This window comes from Geotrypetes seraphini, chromosome 2 (assembly GCF_902459505.1).
Source record: "Geotrypetes seraphini chromosome 2, aGeoSer1.1, whole genome shotgun sequence".
Classification (NCBI taxonomy): Eukaryota; Metazoa; Chordata; class Amphibia; order Gymnophiona; family Dermophiidae; genus Geotrypetes; species Geotrypetes seraphini.
Window position 1 is genome coordinate 330,238,478 of NC_047085.1, and position 17,232 is coordinate 330,255,709.

The window sequence follows — 17,232 nt, forward strand, 5'->3', positions numbered from 1 at the left end:
CTCAAGGAACTCCCGTACGAGGAACGGCTAGAGAAGTTACAGCTCTACTCACTTGAGGAATGCAGAGAGGGGGGAGACATGATCGAGACGTTCAAGTATCTCACGGGCCGCATCGAGGTGGAAGAAGATATCTTCTTTTTCAAGGGTTCCACGGCAACAAGGAGGCATCCGTGAAAAATCAGGGGCGGGAAACTGCATGGTGACACCAGGAAATTCTTTTTCACTGAAAGGGTGGTTGATCGCTGGAATAGTCTTCCACTTCAGGTCATTGAGGCCAGCAGCGTGCCTGATTTTAAGGTCAAATGGGATAGACACGTGGGATCTATTCACAGAGATAGGTAGGGGAGGGTCATTGGAGTGGGCAGACTAGATGGGCCGTGGCCCTTATCTGCCGTCTATTTCTATGTTTCTATGAACTAGGAAGTAACTTGAGTAAAACCCCGTGTTCTGCTGTTCCAAAGGAATTTCTTCGATGGCACGGAGACAAAGCAGAGCGTGAGCTTCCTGAAGAAGAAGGGCGGTCTGGAAGGATACTTTCTTGGAGGAAGCTCTGGTAGTAAAATGAAGAGAGTATCCTTCCCTGATTATTGACAGCACCTAGAGGTTGGATGTAATGATCTCCCATTGGTGGTAAAAATGATGGAGATGACCTCCTATGGGGGGAAGGAAGGACAGAGGCAGAATGATGGAGGTTATGCTCTGTATTAGACAGTCAAAAAGGCTGCGAAGCCTCAGGCGCAGCAGAAGGCTGAGGTTTCTGTTGCTTCTGCTGCTGCGGTTTCTTGGGAGGTGCTCGAGTGTAAGGAGCCACCCTTGGAGTATAACGCCTCTGGAAAACCGGAGTAGGGTGTGAAGGTTTCGCAGGAGCTGGCTTTGGTCTGACAATGGAAGCAAAAGATTTTTCATGTTCAGGCAACTTCTTAGTGGCAGCCTCTATGGATTCATCAAAGAGGTCATTGCCCTGACAAGGAATGTTAGCCAGACGGTCCTGAAGATTAGGATCCATATCAATAGTGCGAAGCCAGGCCAAGCGGCACATTGCTACAGAGAAAGCAGTGGCCCTAGCCAACAGCTCAAAGGTATCATAAGATGACTTGAGAAGATGCAGTCTGAGTTGTGACAGAATAACAGTGACTTCTTGGAACTCAAAATGTCTATGTTGATCCAGATTCTTCAGAAAGCCTGGGAGAAGATGAAATTACAGGGAAATACTTTTAAAACCAATAGGAGGAAATTTTTTTTCAGTCAGAGAATAGTTAAGCTCTGGAATGCGTTGCCAGAGGATGTAGTAAGAGCGGATAGCGTAGCTGGTTTTAAGAAAAGTTTGGACAAGTTCCTGGAGGAAAAGTCCATAGTCTGTTATTGAGAAAGACATGAGGGAAGCCATTGCTTGCCCTGTATCGGTAGCATGGAATATTGCTACACCTTGGGTTTTGGCCAGGTACAGGTGACCTGGCTTGTCCACCGTGTGAACGGGCTACTGGGCTTGATTGACCATTGGTCTGACCCAGTGAGGCAATTCTTATGTTCTTATTCCCCTCCCTCTTCAGGGTAGATAGAAGAGCTGGCTGACCAAGCTTCCCTTTCTCCCTCTGTAGCATAACTTGTACAATCCCTCATACTCAGCTCCTTAGATTACTGTAACAGCCTCTACCTACCTTGCCCAAATACTATGATAAAACAACTACAGACTGTTCAGAACACAGCTATCAGACTCATCTACTCGCTCAGCAAATTCGACCACGTCACACCCGCCTATGTAGACTCTCACTGGCTTCCGATAAAAGCAAGAACTCAATTCAAACTCTACTGCTTACTTTTCAAAGTAACCCATGGTATGGCCCCCAATTACCTGAACAACCGTCTTTGCCGCTACCGACTACCCAGATCAAGAAGAACTCAAATCTTTTCACCATCCCCCCTCATAATGGTACCCGACGTAAGAAACTTTACGACAGCCTTCTAGCAACTCAGGCAGCGAAAATTGACCCCACCATCACCAAACTGATGATCAAAACAACAGACATCAAAGTGTTTCGGAAAGAAATCAAAACATTTCTTTTCAAAAAACACGTCCTTACTTAATATTCCCCTCCCCAATCACACATGCACTCTCCCCAGCAAATAACACACTAGTCATCCCCTTGAACCTCATTTACCAAAAATATCCAAACTCCTAAATAAGCATCTCTCTTAGGTATCCATTTAACCTTCTCCTAAATAAGCATCTCCCTTAGGTATCCACTCAACTGATTCCTTCAAAGTTAGGTATCTTTCTTCAGTTGCCTATATTGTTTTCCCCACTGAACCTTGTAACTACTTGAACCCTGTCAAGCTATTCTATCGATAAATCCAGATATCTTATACTTGTATTTCTATACCACAACATGTAATTTACTTAAATCGTTGTAATGTAATTCTCTCGGTAATGTCCTGATCTCTTTTAACTGTAATCCGCTTAGAACTGCAAGGCACAGGCGGAATAGAAATCACAAATGTAATGTAATGTAATGTAACTTTGTCTTTCTCTTACAGATCCCTCTGCAAGGTCCCAGTACTTAGCTGCTTGGGGAATTTCAGTTTGTCCTTCCCTGGGTGGGAAACAGCTGCCTTTCGCGTCTGTCTCTGTGGAGGGAATGTCCAGCGTGGAGCTGTGGGCTGGGCTTGAATCCCCCTTCCAGCCTCAGCTGGGTCTAATTTATTTTTCTTCAGCTTCAGTCTGAAGTAGAGAGTTGCGCGGGGACAGAAATCCCACCCGTCCCCACCCGTCCCCGCCAAAATCCCACCCATCCCCACCCGTCCCCGTGAGGAATCCCTCCGTCCCCACCCGTCCCCGTGAGGAATCCCTCCGTCCCCACCCGTCCCCGCGAGGAATCCCCTCCGTCCCCACCCGTCCCCGCGAGGAATCCCCTCCGTCCCCACCCGTCCCCGCGAGGAATCCCCTCCGTCACCATCCTTCCCTATAAACTTCAGAAATAGTTATTTTATTTAATTATGCTACTGAATTAAAGGCTCTGGTAGAGACCCATTTACAAATAAGCAAAGAGACTATTAATTTGGAAATATTAATTGGGAAGAATACATACTTTGTAAATGGGTTTCTACCAGAACCTCTAATGTAAATATAAAATATAAATACTCAGCTGATGAGAACCCACAAACTGTCAGCTGAGGACTTCCTTTGCAGTTGGCCTGGGGTCCCTTTTGCCAAGCTTGGCAGGCAGCAGTAGCGTCCCTGAGTCACAGATGCTGGCACCTCAGTGGCTCATGGATGCTGCCAGCGACTGCTGCGCTTGGTGGAGGGGAGTTCTGACCATCTCTAGAGGAGGTCCTCTGCTGGCGGTGCTTGGGGATCCCCACCAGTCACAGCAAGGGCCAACAAGTACTTCAACACTGTAGAAATAAAACCAGAAATGCATTTCCTTTTCTTTTGAACACAAAACAAAGATATCTGCCATATACATTTCCCAAGGCAGATGACTCTATGCAATGTCACCTCGGTAACAAAATACAAAAATAGACAAATACACCCCCTCCCTTTTTACTAAACCACAATAGTAGGTTTTAGCACAGGGAGTTACGCTGAATGCCTCGCGCTGCTCTCAATGCTCATAGGCTCCCTGCGCTAAAAAACAATATTGCGGTTTAGTAAAAGGGAGCCATAGTGCAAAATATAGACAGCAGATATAAATTCTCAAAACAGACACATTTTGATCACTAAATTGAAAATAAAATCATTTTTCCTACCTTTGCTGTTTGGTGATTTCATGAGTCTCTGGTTGCACTTTCTTCTTCTGACTGTGCATCCAATCTTTCTTCCTTTCTTTCAGCCTCCTGTATGTTTCCTCTCCTCCAGACCTCATTCTCTCCCCCAACTTTTTCTTTCTGTCTCCCTGTTCCCCCTTCTTTCTGTCTCCCTGTCTGCCCCCTTTCTTTCTTTCTCCGTGCCCTCCCCCAAGCCACTCGGTTTGCTGCCACCGCCATCGGGGAATAGCCCCCAAGCCACCGCTGTCCCAAGCTTTCCCTGCAGAAGCGTTGCGCTGACCAGCATTCCGCTCTCTGACGTCAATTCTGACGTAGGAGAGGAAGTTCCGGGCCAACAAGGCATTTCTCCTCATTCCATCCATCTTCATTTGTCTCTGTCCTTGTCTTTACCCCATGTTCACCATTTGCCCTTTCAATGTCTTTATCTCCCCCCCACACACTTTTTCAGCATTACTTATATGTCTCTATTTCATCTCCTCTTCATGTCCCCTCTGTATCTCTATCCTTATTCAGTAGGTCCTGCTTACCCTTTGTGTCACTATCTCCATTTTCAGCTTTCCCTCCCTCTTCCTTTGTTAATGCACCCTGTAGCCAGAATCTTTCCACCCTCCCTCCACTCCGGCCCAGCCCAGTATGAATTATTTCCTTTTGTTTCCCTCCCCTCTCTCTCTTCTGCTCCCTCACCCACAAGTCCTGCATCTGGCCCTCTCCCTTCTACCTGCACCTGGCAACACCCCCCTGCTCCCTTAAGCAACTCGTCAGCAGCGGTGATCAAGACAAGCTGCCGACATCGAGGCCTTCCCTCTACGAGTCCCACCTTTGTGGAAAAAGGAAGTTGAAACAAGCGGGACTCGCAGAGGGTAGGCCCCGACGCCAGAAGCTTGTGTCGATCGTTGCTGCTGAGTTGCCGAAGGGAGAGGGAGATAGGAAGGCTGTAGAAGCTCCGGAGCATGACACCGAACCCGGCCAGGATGATTTCTTTTTCAGGCTGCTGCTGCCGCTACCATCCCCCACCCGAAATGACAAAAAACAGCCTAATGCCCGCGTCGGGAAATAGCCATGCTGAGCAGTGAGCTCAGCACGTACACAGATGAAAGCCTTGCTTGCTGATTGGTCCGGCGGCACGGTGGGGCGGGGCCGCCGGACCAATCAGCAAGCAAGGCTTTCATCTGTGTACGTGCTGAGCTCACTGCTCAACATGGCTATTTCCCGACGCGACGCCAGACTGGAAGCTGCATCGCCAGAATTTAGGTAGGTTGTTTTCATCCCCGTGGGAGTCCCGTGGGCAAGGGGGCGTCCCCGTGGGAGTCCCGTGGGTCAGGGGGGCATCCCCGTGGGAGTCCCGTGGGCCAGGGGGCGTCCCCGTGGGAGTCCCGTGGGCCAGGGGGGGAACCCGCGGGATCCCCGCGGGACCCGCGGGATCCCCGCGATCCCCGTTCCCGTGCAGACCTCTAGTCTGAAGGCTTATGTGCTTGCAGCTTCCCATGTGTAGCCCCGCCCCCTTCTGGGTTGATTCTTTGTTTCACAGCTTGGTTTTGCAGGGAACTTCTCTGCTCTTGGGAAAGGGATAATGGCAATTAGACTGTGGTTTGGGGACTCTCCCTACTATGTTTCCTGGTAGATGGCTCTCTTGTTTTAACCCTGCTTGTTTTACTGTGCTGAAAAACCTATTCTCTGGTTGCTGAACTGGCTTAGCTTTAGGGATTGAGGGTTTTAGAGCAGAGTTTTTCCCCATAACAGATGCTTCCCTGTCACAATAGCCAGCATCTTCCTGATCTCCCCTTTCACTCTCATGTCAAACATCTGCACCAGTCCCCCATTCTATTACTCTGTCCAGCATCTTGACTCTCAACCCTATCCATGCTGCCAGTGTTCTGACGCTGAAGCAAAACCCCCCAAAACAAAACAGAAGCAGTGCAGGGCCCCTAGCTCCTGACCAAATTGAGATAGATCCAAAATTTTTTGCAGAGTTTCATTTGAAACCCTAGACAACACCCCCGTAAAATTTGGTTGGATTTCAAGGGAGTCGAGCATGGGCTCCTGGTCCACTTGGCATGGAAAGACCCTCTCGTATGTTCTGGTCTCTGATAGGTCTGGTCATCCACTGGACAGTGATACATTCTGGCCTAGTGTCTCTAGTGGCTCCAGATTGGCCTCGCCACCTGCAGTATGTAGTTCTCGTATGTCTTTAGCAGGACGAGAAGCTCTGGTCCCCTTTTCATCAATATCTTCTCAGCGTTTTGGTCTTGAGTGCTCAGCATTGTTGATGAGCGGTTATTTGGAGGAAGTTATCTTGACTCTTTTGCGCTCAAAGTACCCTCTACTTTGGCTTCTTCTATCAAAGCCTAGTAGGCTTTTCTCATTGTTGTGCTAAGAATTAGGTAGTCCAGGCTTTCCTTCAGGAGAGTTTGGTCAGAAGTCTGGTAGTGGCCTCCCTGAAAGTTCAGGTTGTAGGCTTTACGTGTTTTCAAGCACAGAGGAGCTAGTTTGCTTACTGCTCTTTCAGACCTGACCAGGTGTATGAGGGGGATGCTTCGTCCACATTCTCCCTTGCGTCTTCCTTTCCCTTCATGGACTCTTAACATCATTTTACAGGGCCTTGATGAGGCTCCCTTTGAAACACTATAGGCTGTATTTCTTCTGGACCTGACGTTCAAGATGGTTTCTTCTGGCCACCATTGTCTCAGCACGGTGTATTTTGGAGTTTCTGCTCTTTTGGGCAGAGAACCTTTTTTACGCATTACAGATGCGAATGTTTTCTTCCATGCTATACCTTCCTTTTTGCCAAAGGTGGTCTCAGCTTTCTGAGTCAATCAGGAGGTTAGATTGCCTGCATTTCATATGACAGGTTCAGAGGGCGAAGATCAGATCTTCCGCAAATTAGATGTCTGGAGAATCCTGTTCCTTTATTTGAAAAGGATGAATTGAGTTCTGGGCTGTCTGATCACTTTTTTGTTTTCACTGCAGCACCTTACTGTGGTAGGCTGGCTGGTGTCCAAGTCCTCGATCGCTCAATGGATTCAAAGGGCCATTTCCATGACTTACATCGCCTATGGCATGCAGCTGTCGATTTCGCTTACAGCACTCTTGACAAGAAGTGTGGCTGTGTAGTGGGCAGATTCATCCTGATGAAATTTGCAGGATGGCTACTTGGTCCTCTCTTCATACTTTTACCTGGTTTTACCGAATGGATATGGTGGCGCATTCTGATGCCGTTTTTCAAGGCCTCGGTTTTGTGTGCAGGCTCTTCTGTCCCTCCCTAGTTACCATGGCTTTGATATCCGTGTCCAGGGGACTGATTCACCAATCGCCCTCATGCAAATGAGGGCGATCAGAATCACGCCCCCAAACGACTGAATCAGATCGCTGAACAGCGATACTTGAGCATGCGCAGACCATCTGTAGATGGTCTGCGCATGCTTAAAGAGCAACCTTTTTTTTTTTTTTTTACTTTTTTGTTTTACTTTTCTTTGCGAGCCCATGGTTTTAACCCTTGGGTTAGAACCATGGGCTTGTAGTGCAGGGAATGGCAGGAGTGAGGATGGCGAGAGGAGATTTGGGGCGGTCGGAGAGCAGAGTCAGGCAGGAGTGGGGAGCAGGGCAGCAAGACAAGATTTGGGGCAGGAGAGCAGAGTCGGGCAGGAGAGGGGAGCAGGGTGGCGAGACGAGATTCAGGGCAGGAGAGCAGAGTTGGGCAGGAGAGGGGAGCAGGGCGGCGAGATTCAGGCAGGAGAGAAGAGTTGGCCAGGAGAGGGGAGCAGGGCAGCGAGACAAGTCAGGGCAGGAGAGTAGAGTTGAGCAGGAGAGGGGAGCAGGGCGGCAAGACGAGAGTCAGAGCAGGAGAGTCGAGTCGAGCAGGAGAGCGGAGAAGGGTGACAAGAGGAGAGTTGGGGCAGGAGAGCAGACAGGAGAATCCAGGCAGAGAGCAAGATGCAGTTGGAAAGCAGTTAGTGACTGGTTCCTATTAGTTCCTTTGTTGATCAACCAGCTCAGTCAGTTTTCAAGATGTTTTGTGAATCGCTGCCTGCCTACATTTTAATGCTAATCCCCCTCATTTGCATGCGCGGATTGGAGGATGATCGGGACAGAGGTTAATGAATCGGGCTGGAGGAAAATTGGGTCACAAACCGATCGGTATGCTTAGTGAATCTAGCCCTAAGGGAATAATAGGATAATTTCCTGCAGCATGAAGAACAAAGAGAAGTCCCCAGGAGACTGTAAAGTATGAATAGGAGCGTTAGGCCAGAGTGGATAGCCCTAGTAGGATTAGTGGTTGGCCCTAAAAGTGAAAAAGGCTCCTTTTTGGTTTGGTGTCTTCAACATCTGGCACACTAAGCAGTTGTCTATGGCTAAATCCGGCCCTATTTATTTACTCAATTTTTCTGTCCTCCCAAGAGCCCAGAACGGGTTACAGATCAACATCTCACAAGAAATACAGTCACATACTCAAACAAACAGAGAGAAACATAGTTACAGAATTAGCATTTGCTAAGATATTAGGAGAACAACAGAGTTCCTTTCTATGATAGCAAGTTTCTTAAAGTCGGTTTGGGGATCAGGCTATAATTCTGTATACAGTAGACCACTGGGGGGCGAGCGGGCGTGTTAATCCTCTCAGAAATGTTGAGGATTGTAGGTTCAATTTATATTAAGCTTTTACAAATCTGTCGTTAAATTGGTATTCTTCGATCCCGATTTGCTGCTTGATCATATTGGATGAAAGGAAGTAACAGTTATGAGATTGTTTTCTCACTTTATTTTTCTCCGTGGGTAGGAATAAAAAGTCTTAAACGAAACTGAACTGCACCGCATCCTCAGTTCTCTATTGACGTCATTACTACACGGGGGGAAGAAAAAGTTTAACTGACAGTACACAGAACACCAACCAGCGCCTCCTTCCACTAGAGAAAGGGCTGGAGAGGGAAAAGAAGGAAGCTTCCTAATTTTTCCATATGTATTTTCAGGACCACGCGCAAAATACTCCCCACCCGATCCACTTCCTACACCACACAAACTATCGCGATCTATTTCAAGTGCATGCGAGAGGAGGCGGGGCAATCTGGAGACAGCACTTCCCTGATACTATTGACCTATTGTAATTCGTAGAACCGGAGCGCTAAAACCATAAAAGTTTGACTGGACGTAAAGACACATCGATTGAAGACCGTTAAATTACGCCGCAGAAAAAGCGTAGTGACGATGTAGAATACCTCGCTTTTTTTTTTTTTTTGCCTTTCTCTCCCTGCGCATGCGTGAAAGAGAAGGCGGCGCCGCGGCTGCCCCTGCTGGAGAGTTGAGGCCAGGGGGCGGCGCCGGCAGCGGATGTGGGTTCCCGGGCAAGAGTTGGGAGTGGAGCCACGGCGGCGGCAGTGCAGCTGTAGTGAAACGGGTGACGTAGAGCGGCGGCGGCAGCAGCATCAGCATCATCATGGGTGAGTGTCTGCTGGCGAAGGTTTATAGTTCTCCCCCTGGAAAGAGGCGGTGGCGTATTGTAATGTGCTTGCTTCTGGCGGGCAGTGTTTGAAACTTTGTGGCCCGTGCCGTTCTATGCGGGTGACAGTTTGTGAGCGGGCGACAAACCCCCTTCCCCCTCGCCTCGAGGACTTTGCACTCGTGCCTCCTCCGCCTTTCCTTCCTCGCAGGCCTGTTCCGGGGGGGGGTCGTCGTCTTTCCTCTCGTGCGGTTGCTTTTGACTTGCGGTCGTTGCAGCGTTGATGCCTCTCTTCCTCGGTAGACGGTGGTTTTAGTTAGTTGTCGTTCCGCTGTCGCTCTCGCTTCGTAGAGCGTTGTCTGTTCGAATTGTCCCAGCGATAGCTGACCTCGACCGCCGGCTGAGGTCCGGACCGGAGTTCGTGCGGGGCTTTTATTTTCCATAAGCAGGACTGTTTTTTTCATTGTGGTCAGTGCGAGGAATGTTCTCGCCTCGGCCCTTTCACTAGTTTGTAGAATTTTTGTAGTAATCGCGTAGTTGACTTACGGCACACACCCCTTCTCCCTCTTGGTACTAAATTTTGTTCTCTGTCGAAGCTCATCTCTCCCATCGATGCTTATTTTCTGTGCAAAGTACAATACTTGGGTCTTATTAATCAGCAAGCAGAATAAAATTCCTTATTGTGTCTTATTTGAGTCATGTTTATTGGTCTTTGATATACTGCCCTACCTTGGAGAAAGTTCAGGGTGGTGTACACTTTTGGGTTGTTGTGTTTTGTTTTGTTTTTTTTCTATTCAGGTGTGCCACAATCTACCGGTAACTATTGTAGCTAGAGTCTCTTTGCTTTTAAAGAGCCTAAAACAGTCCTTTTTCAAACTTGGAGTTCTACCCATGTTAACAAAAATGTATATGGTATAGCAGCTTTCATAGCAGAAATAGGGCAAACATGAAAAGGATTCATAATGAAAAGATAAACTACAGAAGTAGTGAAAACTCTACTTTTTTTCCCCAAATGATTAAAAAAAGGGAGGGGGGAGAGAAACAAAAGCACACTGAGCACCATCACAGTCAAGCAGTATTATGTAACCTGATAAAGTTTTGCTAAGCAGTACAACAGCTTTTTAAAGTAGTGTCTGCCTGCACTGATCAACTGTTTAACTGGACCCACACTCCTTCCCCTCACACAGCTGCTTTGCTAACAGATTAACTTTTTGTCTGAGACCCACAAGAAAAGAAAGGGTAGAGGTAGAGTCCAAAACAAGATTACTCTTATGCATCACACTGGATATACTACATAGTCACAAATCTGCTGTAGCTAATGGTATGGGGGGGGGGGGGAATACCACTTGCCACAACACAGATACATTGGTTTTGGGGTGACTCCTAACTTGGACTTGTACTAGGTACTATCCTCTGCTATCTTTTGGACAGGTCACTTCACCCACTACTTTTTCAGGATTACCATAAATAACCTTCAGGAGACAAATTTGCATATAATGTTTCTGTGTTAATGCAAATCTGTCACCTGCCTATTCATTGTGATGTGTCTTCAGCTCTTTCCTGAAGGCACAAGACTAGCTTCTCATTCTGCAGTTGTTCCAGCTCATCCACTATTTAGTAGCCCATGATAGCATATTGCCACTCAGAGCTTATTTCTATTTTCTACCCCTCACTTCATCACCATGAACAGATACTCTCCATTGCTGGATTCCAGTTTCTTCTATATGCAGGAGAAAAGTAAAAGTTGGTTGTTTAGTTTTCTTTGGCTGCCCTATGTCATTGCCAGAGCTGCTCCCCTAATGCTGCTTCCAGCATTCTCATCAGAACTTGGAGTGGGAAGCAATTTTGGGTGGAGTCAGTAAAAATGTATCAACTCAGCTTTAAAAAAACCTTGTACAGTATTGTAAATTTATAATTTTATACATGTATATATCTTTGTCCTAGATCTAAAGTTATATTGACTAGAACTTTAGACTTAATAAAGTCTAGTAGTAGTAAAAGTTTTGAGTTGGAGTCAAAGATTTGGTATATCAATTCCCCAACCCTAATTCTCATACTGTGTTTTAATGTATAGTGTCCTTTTCTCATTCAGCTTGGAGATGATAGGCTGGAAGGACACAAAATAAAATGTTAGGAGAGGGAGAAAAGTAGCATGGTTAACTTTCTGTATAAAGCAGGGCATGGCTGTCAATGCCTCCTATTTGATTTGTATTCCACATCTTAAAAACATTGTTTGAATGGAATATAAAAATTGAATACAAGTTATAACAGAACATCTGACTTAAAATTACAATGGATCAAAATCATGGTTTTAATAGACTATCATCCTAAACTAAGGTCATGCATTGCATTGTCTTCCTGTACCAGTTTACTTTATATAAAAAAAAAATAGTTTAGAAAAGTCAAATTGCTGCTTATTTCTGTTCTCTAGGCCTACGGTTATAGACAGAAGGAAGATGTGTGTGACTATATAAGTGTTTAAAAAGGAATACTTGGTTATTTTAGTCACCATTTGTTTTCATGCTTTAGCGACGATCGCTGTTACCAACTTGATGCACAAAGCAACCCACTACGTGTTTTCCCCTTTTTTCCGATCCAGCCATGCAAATTAGCCAAGCGATTGATGCACTAACATCGCTTAGCTGTTCCAAATGGGATTTTAGCGATCATAAAAACAGACTGGGCTAGATTGGCTTGACTGAGCCGATTAGGGCCTTAGGCTCCTTCCCCTTGTTTCTGGGCTACAGAGGAAGGAGCCTAGAGAAGTCCCTGGTTGGCTCAGACAACTTAGACCCCCCCTCCCAATGGGAGGGGCTTGAGGCATCTCAGCCAAACAGGACCTTATCCCTATCTTTGTGCATCACATGATGCACCGGGAGGGGAAGGCCCAGCATTGTAGACTTGGCAGCCTTGGAGGAGGGACTGAGCACCTCTCCTGCTCCAAACTTTATGGGGGGGGGGGGGTTGAGGGAAGCCTCTGGTGGCAGAAGGAAGTGGGCATCCCTCCTGCCTTTTTGGGGTGGGGGAAGGGTAGGGGGTGATTGGCATGGGGGGGCCTTCATGGCAGGAGCAAGTAGGCATTCCTCCTGCCTTTTTTGGGGAGGGCAGGAGGGAGTGGTTGGGTAACGATTGGCACAGAGGTCAGTCGGGATGGCAGGAGGGAGTGGGTATCCCTCCTGCCATTTTTGGGGGGATTCCGGGGAGGTGGCATCTGGCACAGGGGGGTGGTGCTTTTTTCTTTTTTTAATGGGATAGATTGTGCTTGTGTAATCTATGCCACTGCGCATGTGTCAATCACATTTGCATGCAAAGTTGATAGCACATTGATCACTGCTGGAGAATCAGCCAGAAAATTGACCAACAGCGATATAATCTGTATCTTTAGTGTATCTAGCCCTTAGTCTGGTGCTGGGAGGCATGCCGCCCAGTATTTGGCTAGACAGTACTAGAGCATAGTAGAATCAGGTAACAGGCAAAAAATAAAAAAAATTGTTTTTCACACTCCTAAAACAATATCTTTAGTGGTGCTCCTAACTCATTAACCTGTCCTCCCTCCAGCCCTAGAGACATCATCAGCAGCCACCAATCTCCCTCCCTCCAGCCTCTATAGGCATCATCAGCAGCCATCATTCTCCCTCCAGCTTCCCTGAAGCATCACAGCAGCCACCAATCTCCCTCCCTTCCTTTATTCACCCGATGATGTTGTGGCAGCCAGTGAGTAGGGGAAGTGCCAGTAAACAGGCAGCTTCTGGCCAGCCCTGGCAGGGCCTTTCCTCTGCCACAGCAGAAGTGACAAGACAGTGGAAAGACGCTGTGTGTTTACTGGTGCTTCCCCTATTGTCCGGCTGCATCGTGAGGTGAGTGTGGGGGGGTGTTAGAACCAGCTGTGCTATATCGAGGAGGTTCCCCTGTCGGACCATTCGCTTCAGTTCACGCCGGACCCCGAGGAACGCCATTGGAAATTTCCGTGCTCCCTCTATCGAGATCTCGACTTTCATAAATATCTTCGGGCACAGTGGTCGGAGTATAGTTCTCACAACAATACAGACGATGTTGGTCCAGTGACCTATTGGGAGGCCTCCAAGGCGGTTCTGCGAGGAGTGTGTGGCGCAGTGGTTGGATCTACAGCCTCAGCACCCTGGGGTTGTGGGTTCAAACCCCGCGCTGCTCCTTGTGACCCTGGGCAAGTCACTTAATCCTCCATAGCTCCAGGTACGTTAGATAGATTGTGAGCCCACCGGGACAGATAGGGAAAATGCTTGAGTACCTGATTGTAAAAACCGCTTAGATAACCTTGATAGGCGGTATATAAAATCCTAATAAACTTGAAACTTGAAACTTATCTTTCTCACAAACGGAGGTCTCTAGATGCGGAGTTGTTGACTTTATCGGGGGAGCTTCGACAGTTGAGGGCACGCCACTGTACTTCTCTCTCGACGGATGACAAACTTCGTTTATTGAACGTCCGGCGGCAGATCGATGCCATCTTGACACAGCGGGCTTCTCGAGATATTTATTTTCAACAGTATAAATTGTATGCCTGGGGGGGTACAGGGAGATTGTTGGCTAATTTGGTCCAGCCTCCGTGTACCAGGCAGGTTATCCTGTCCATCAGGGACCCCAAGGGTACTTGTTACACGCAGGAGCGACAGATTCAGCAGCAATTTGTTCACTTTTATGAATCTCTGTATGCGAATAGACCGTTCTCGGACGCTGACCGGGATGCTTTCTTTCAGGGGCTTCGACTCCCTCGGTTGACAGAAGCCCAGCTGGGGCAGTTGAATGCCCCTATTAGTTCGGAAGAAGTGCAGATTGGTATCAAGCAGCTTAAGTTAACTAAGGCACCGGGCCCGGATGGGTTTGGATCTGAGTATTATAAGATTCTGTCGGATCAGATCTCTTCTGCTTTGGCGGAAGCGTTTAATGCGCTCTCTGAGTATCGAGGTTTGGGGACTCCTAATATGGCCCATGTGGTGCTGCTGCCTAAGCCTGGCAAGGACCTGGCCCAGGTGGGTTCCTATCGGCCTATTTCCCTCCTTAATCAGGATGCTAAACTCTTTGCCGCACTCTTGGCGCGTCGCTTGAATGCCTTTTTGCTGCTATTGATCCACGAGGACCAGGCAGGATTTGTGCCGGGCTGCTATGCGTCGATGAATTTAGTTAGAGCTTTGATGGCCCTTCATTCCAGGCGTGGCCTGGATGGCGAATCGGCTATTGTAGGCCTGGACATGGAAAAGGCCTTTGATAGTATCTCCTGGCAATATCTCTTCTGGGTTCTGCGTCAGTTTGGCATAGACGGTTCTATTCATCATTGGATCAGTAGCTTATACATACAGCCGCAGGCCAGGCTGTTGGTCAATGGTCAGTTTACTGCACCGTTTGATTTGGGAAGGGGGCGCGACAGGGCTGCCTGCTGTCCCCGTTGCTTTTCGTGTTAGCTATTGAACCACTGGCTGCTCGGATTCGAGGTGATCCGGATATTCGGGGCATTCATATTGGGGACCAGGAGAGTCGCATTAATCTTTTTGCCGATGATATTCTCCTTTATCTGGACCAACCCAGGAGGGATTTGGGGCAGGTCCTCGCTTTGGTCCGCTCCTTTGGAGATATTTCTGGTCTGCGCGTTAACTGTGATAAATCTGAACTTCTTCCATTGCGGTCTACCAGGGTGGAGTCCTGGCATGCGAGCCTTGAGATTTCTCCGGTGAAGGGGCCGATGCGTTATCTGGGTGTATATTTAAGCCCAGATCTAAAGCTTCTGTATCGCTATAATGTGCTACATCATTTGGAGGAGATTCGGCGTTAGTGTGAGAAATGGAGAGAACTTCCCCTGGGGGTTTGGGGTCGTGTGGCTTTGACTAAGATGGTCCTCCTTCCCAAGATTTTGTATCCGTTGCAGGCTATGCCACTTTGGGTTAATGCTAAGGAGGTGCGTCTGTTTCGTTCACTTATCTCCTCTTTCGTTTGGCGTCATAAGCGGGCCCGGATTAGCTCTGCTACCTTGGCCTTGGATAAATATAGGGGTGGTTTAAACCTTCCTGATCTTCGCTACTATAATGTCGCCGCTCTGTTTCGCTTTATTCATGAAGGATGGTCGGGTTGTTATAAATTCTCTTCCCAGAGTTGGGTGGAGTCTTGGTGTGCACCTCACTCGGTTTTGTCTCTTTTGCATACCCCGTTGTCGGCTATTCCGGGTGGAGGGGCTAAGTTTGCGTATCTTTTACCTCTGCGGCATGCATGGCGGTGGTGGAGACGGCAGCAGGGGAAATCTCCGGCCGCATCCCTCTTGTTGCAGTTGTATGGGAACTCTGACTTTCCACCGGGAATGGGACACGCCTGGTTCCGGCAGTGGGAGCAGAGAGGGGGTAGAACTCTTCATGATATTGTCTCCGTGGGGGGGGGGGGGGTCATTTTCCTTCTTTTGCACAGCTGCAGACACACTGGCAACTGCCTCGGACTCACTTCTGGGCTTACCTTCAGGCCCGGCATTATTATTTATCTCTCGATCGTCGCTGGGGGGGATGCTTGGCTCTGTGGTCCCTTGGATGTTCAGTTTTTTCAGGTCTCTCCCGCTTTTAACAAATTAGCTACCTGGTATCGGATTCTGAAGGCCGCCTTGGATTTGGGAATCTATTGACCGACTGGCTTCACGGTGGCAATCGGAGCTGGGTATTGCCTTGGATCGTAAGGCCTTTCTTGATCTCTTTGCCACTGTGCACGCCATGAGGGGTTCCACAGACTTTAGGGAAATGCAATTTAAAATTTTGCATCGGGCTAATCTCTCTTGGGCTCAGGGAGCTCATATGGGCCTTTGGGAGGACGCCGTTTGTGTCAAATGTAAGCGTTTCGTGGGTACCCTCACACACCATTTTTTGGAGTGCCCTTCTTCTGCAATATGGCTGCAGGCTCTCCCTTTTTTGGAGCGCCTTCTCCAACGAGCTGTACCATGGTCTTATGGTTTTCTGCTCTTGGGTGATCAGCGTGATTTGATTGAGGGGGGGCTCACGCTTCCTCAACACAGGGTTCTCTACATGGCTGTCTTGGTAGTAAAAAAGCTCCTGTTGCAGCATTGGGTGGACGATTTAGTGGCATCCTTTCCGCATTGGCTGGTTCGTTTGGCTGTGGTGGGGTGCTATGAGCTTCAGCGAGTCCCTATGTCTGGGAATTTGACTCACCGATGCGATCGAGATCTGTGGCAGCGAGCGTTGAAGCTCTGTTCCGGTTTGGAGACAGAGGGCATGACTTCCTCTCCTTGATTTGTTTCCTAGAGGGGGCTGTTGCTCTTTCTCCATCTGTCTTTCTGTTTTTTGCTTTTGTTTTTGTTTTTGCTCTTTCTCGGGTGGCTGCACCTGTGTGGATGTAGGGGGTGAGCATTGGGATGTTTGGATGTTTGATTGTCTAGCGGTATGAGTGGGGAGACGGGGAGTGATTGTTGTGGTTTGGGTTGCGGGAGTGGGACTTGCGTGTGTTTGTGTGGCGGGGTTTGATATTTTAAAATGTCAATTGTGATGGGAACCCACCCATGGGGTTTTTTGTACTGCGATCATTTGTTGTTCTGGTATCCAGTGCTGTTTCTGGCTGCTATGTTTTCTGATTGTTTTCCTCGTGGTTGTGTGTTCCTTTGCAGTTGTCAATAAAGATAATTGAAAAAAAAAAAAAAAGAACCTGTGCTGCTTCGTGAAGGGAGGGAGGGAGGAGGTTGTCAGGACCGGCTCTGCTACTTTGGGTGAGGGAGGGAGTGGGGGAGAGAAAGTGACTGAGAAAGAAGTGAAGTTGATGCTGGACCTTCAAGTGTGGGGGGTTGATAGTGTAAAAATAGTTGCCTCCTTTTCCACCTCACTCTAACTCTCAAATAACCAGAAAGTACAGTTATGCAGCATCCACCAGCTGGATAACTCAGATTCTACTGTACTACTCTAAACAGAGCAGCACAGAAGATGATCTTAAAATCAACAAACTGTTCTCAATATTAGATAATATAACCAACATGAACAAGATTACAAATGGTGATAACCCTTTTATTTCAACTTCCCCAG

General features: G+C 47.9%; 1 protein-coding gene across 5 annotated transcripts in view; it reads left to right on the forward strand.

Annotated features, from left to right (window-relative positions):
• Positions 1 to 9,011: 9,011 nt before the first annotated feature.
• The window catches only part of SEPTIN7 (septin 7), a 266,147-nt gene continuing 257,926 nt past the window's right edge, over positions 9,012 to 17,232 (forward strand). For 2 of the 5 annotated variants that reach the window (XM_033930198.1, XM_033930199.1), the window contains exons 1-2: positions 9,014 to 9,197; positions 11,839 to 11,840. In XM_033930198.1, the coding sequence (XP_033786089.1) occupies positions 9,194 to 9,197; positions 11,839 to 11,840 (6 nt within the window). In that variant the 5' untranslated portion in view covers positions 9,014 to 9,193. Of the gene's footprint in view, positions 9,198 to 11,838; positions 11,841 to 17,232 lie in introns of all 5 variants that reach the window. The other 3 variants (XM_033930196.1, XM_033930197.1, XM_033930201.1) reach the window with 2 other exon arrangements.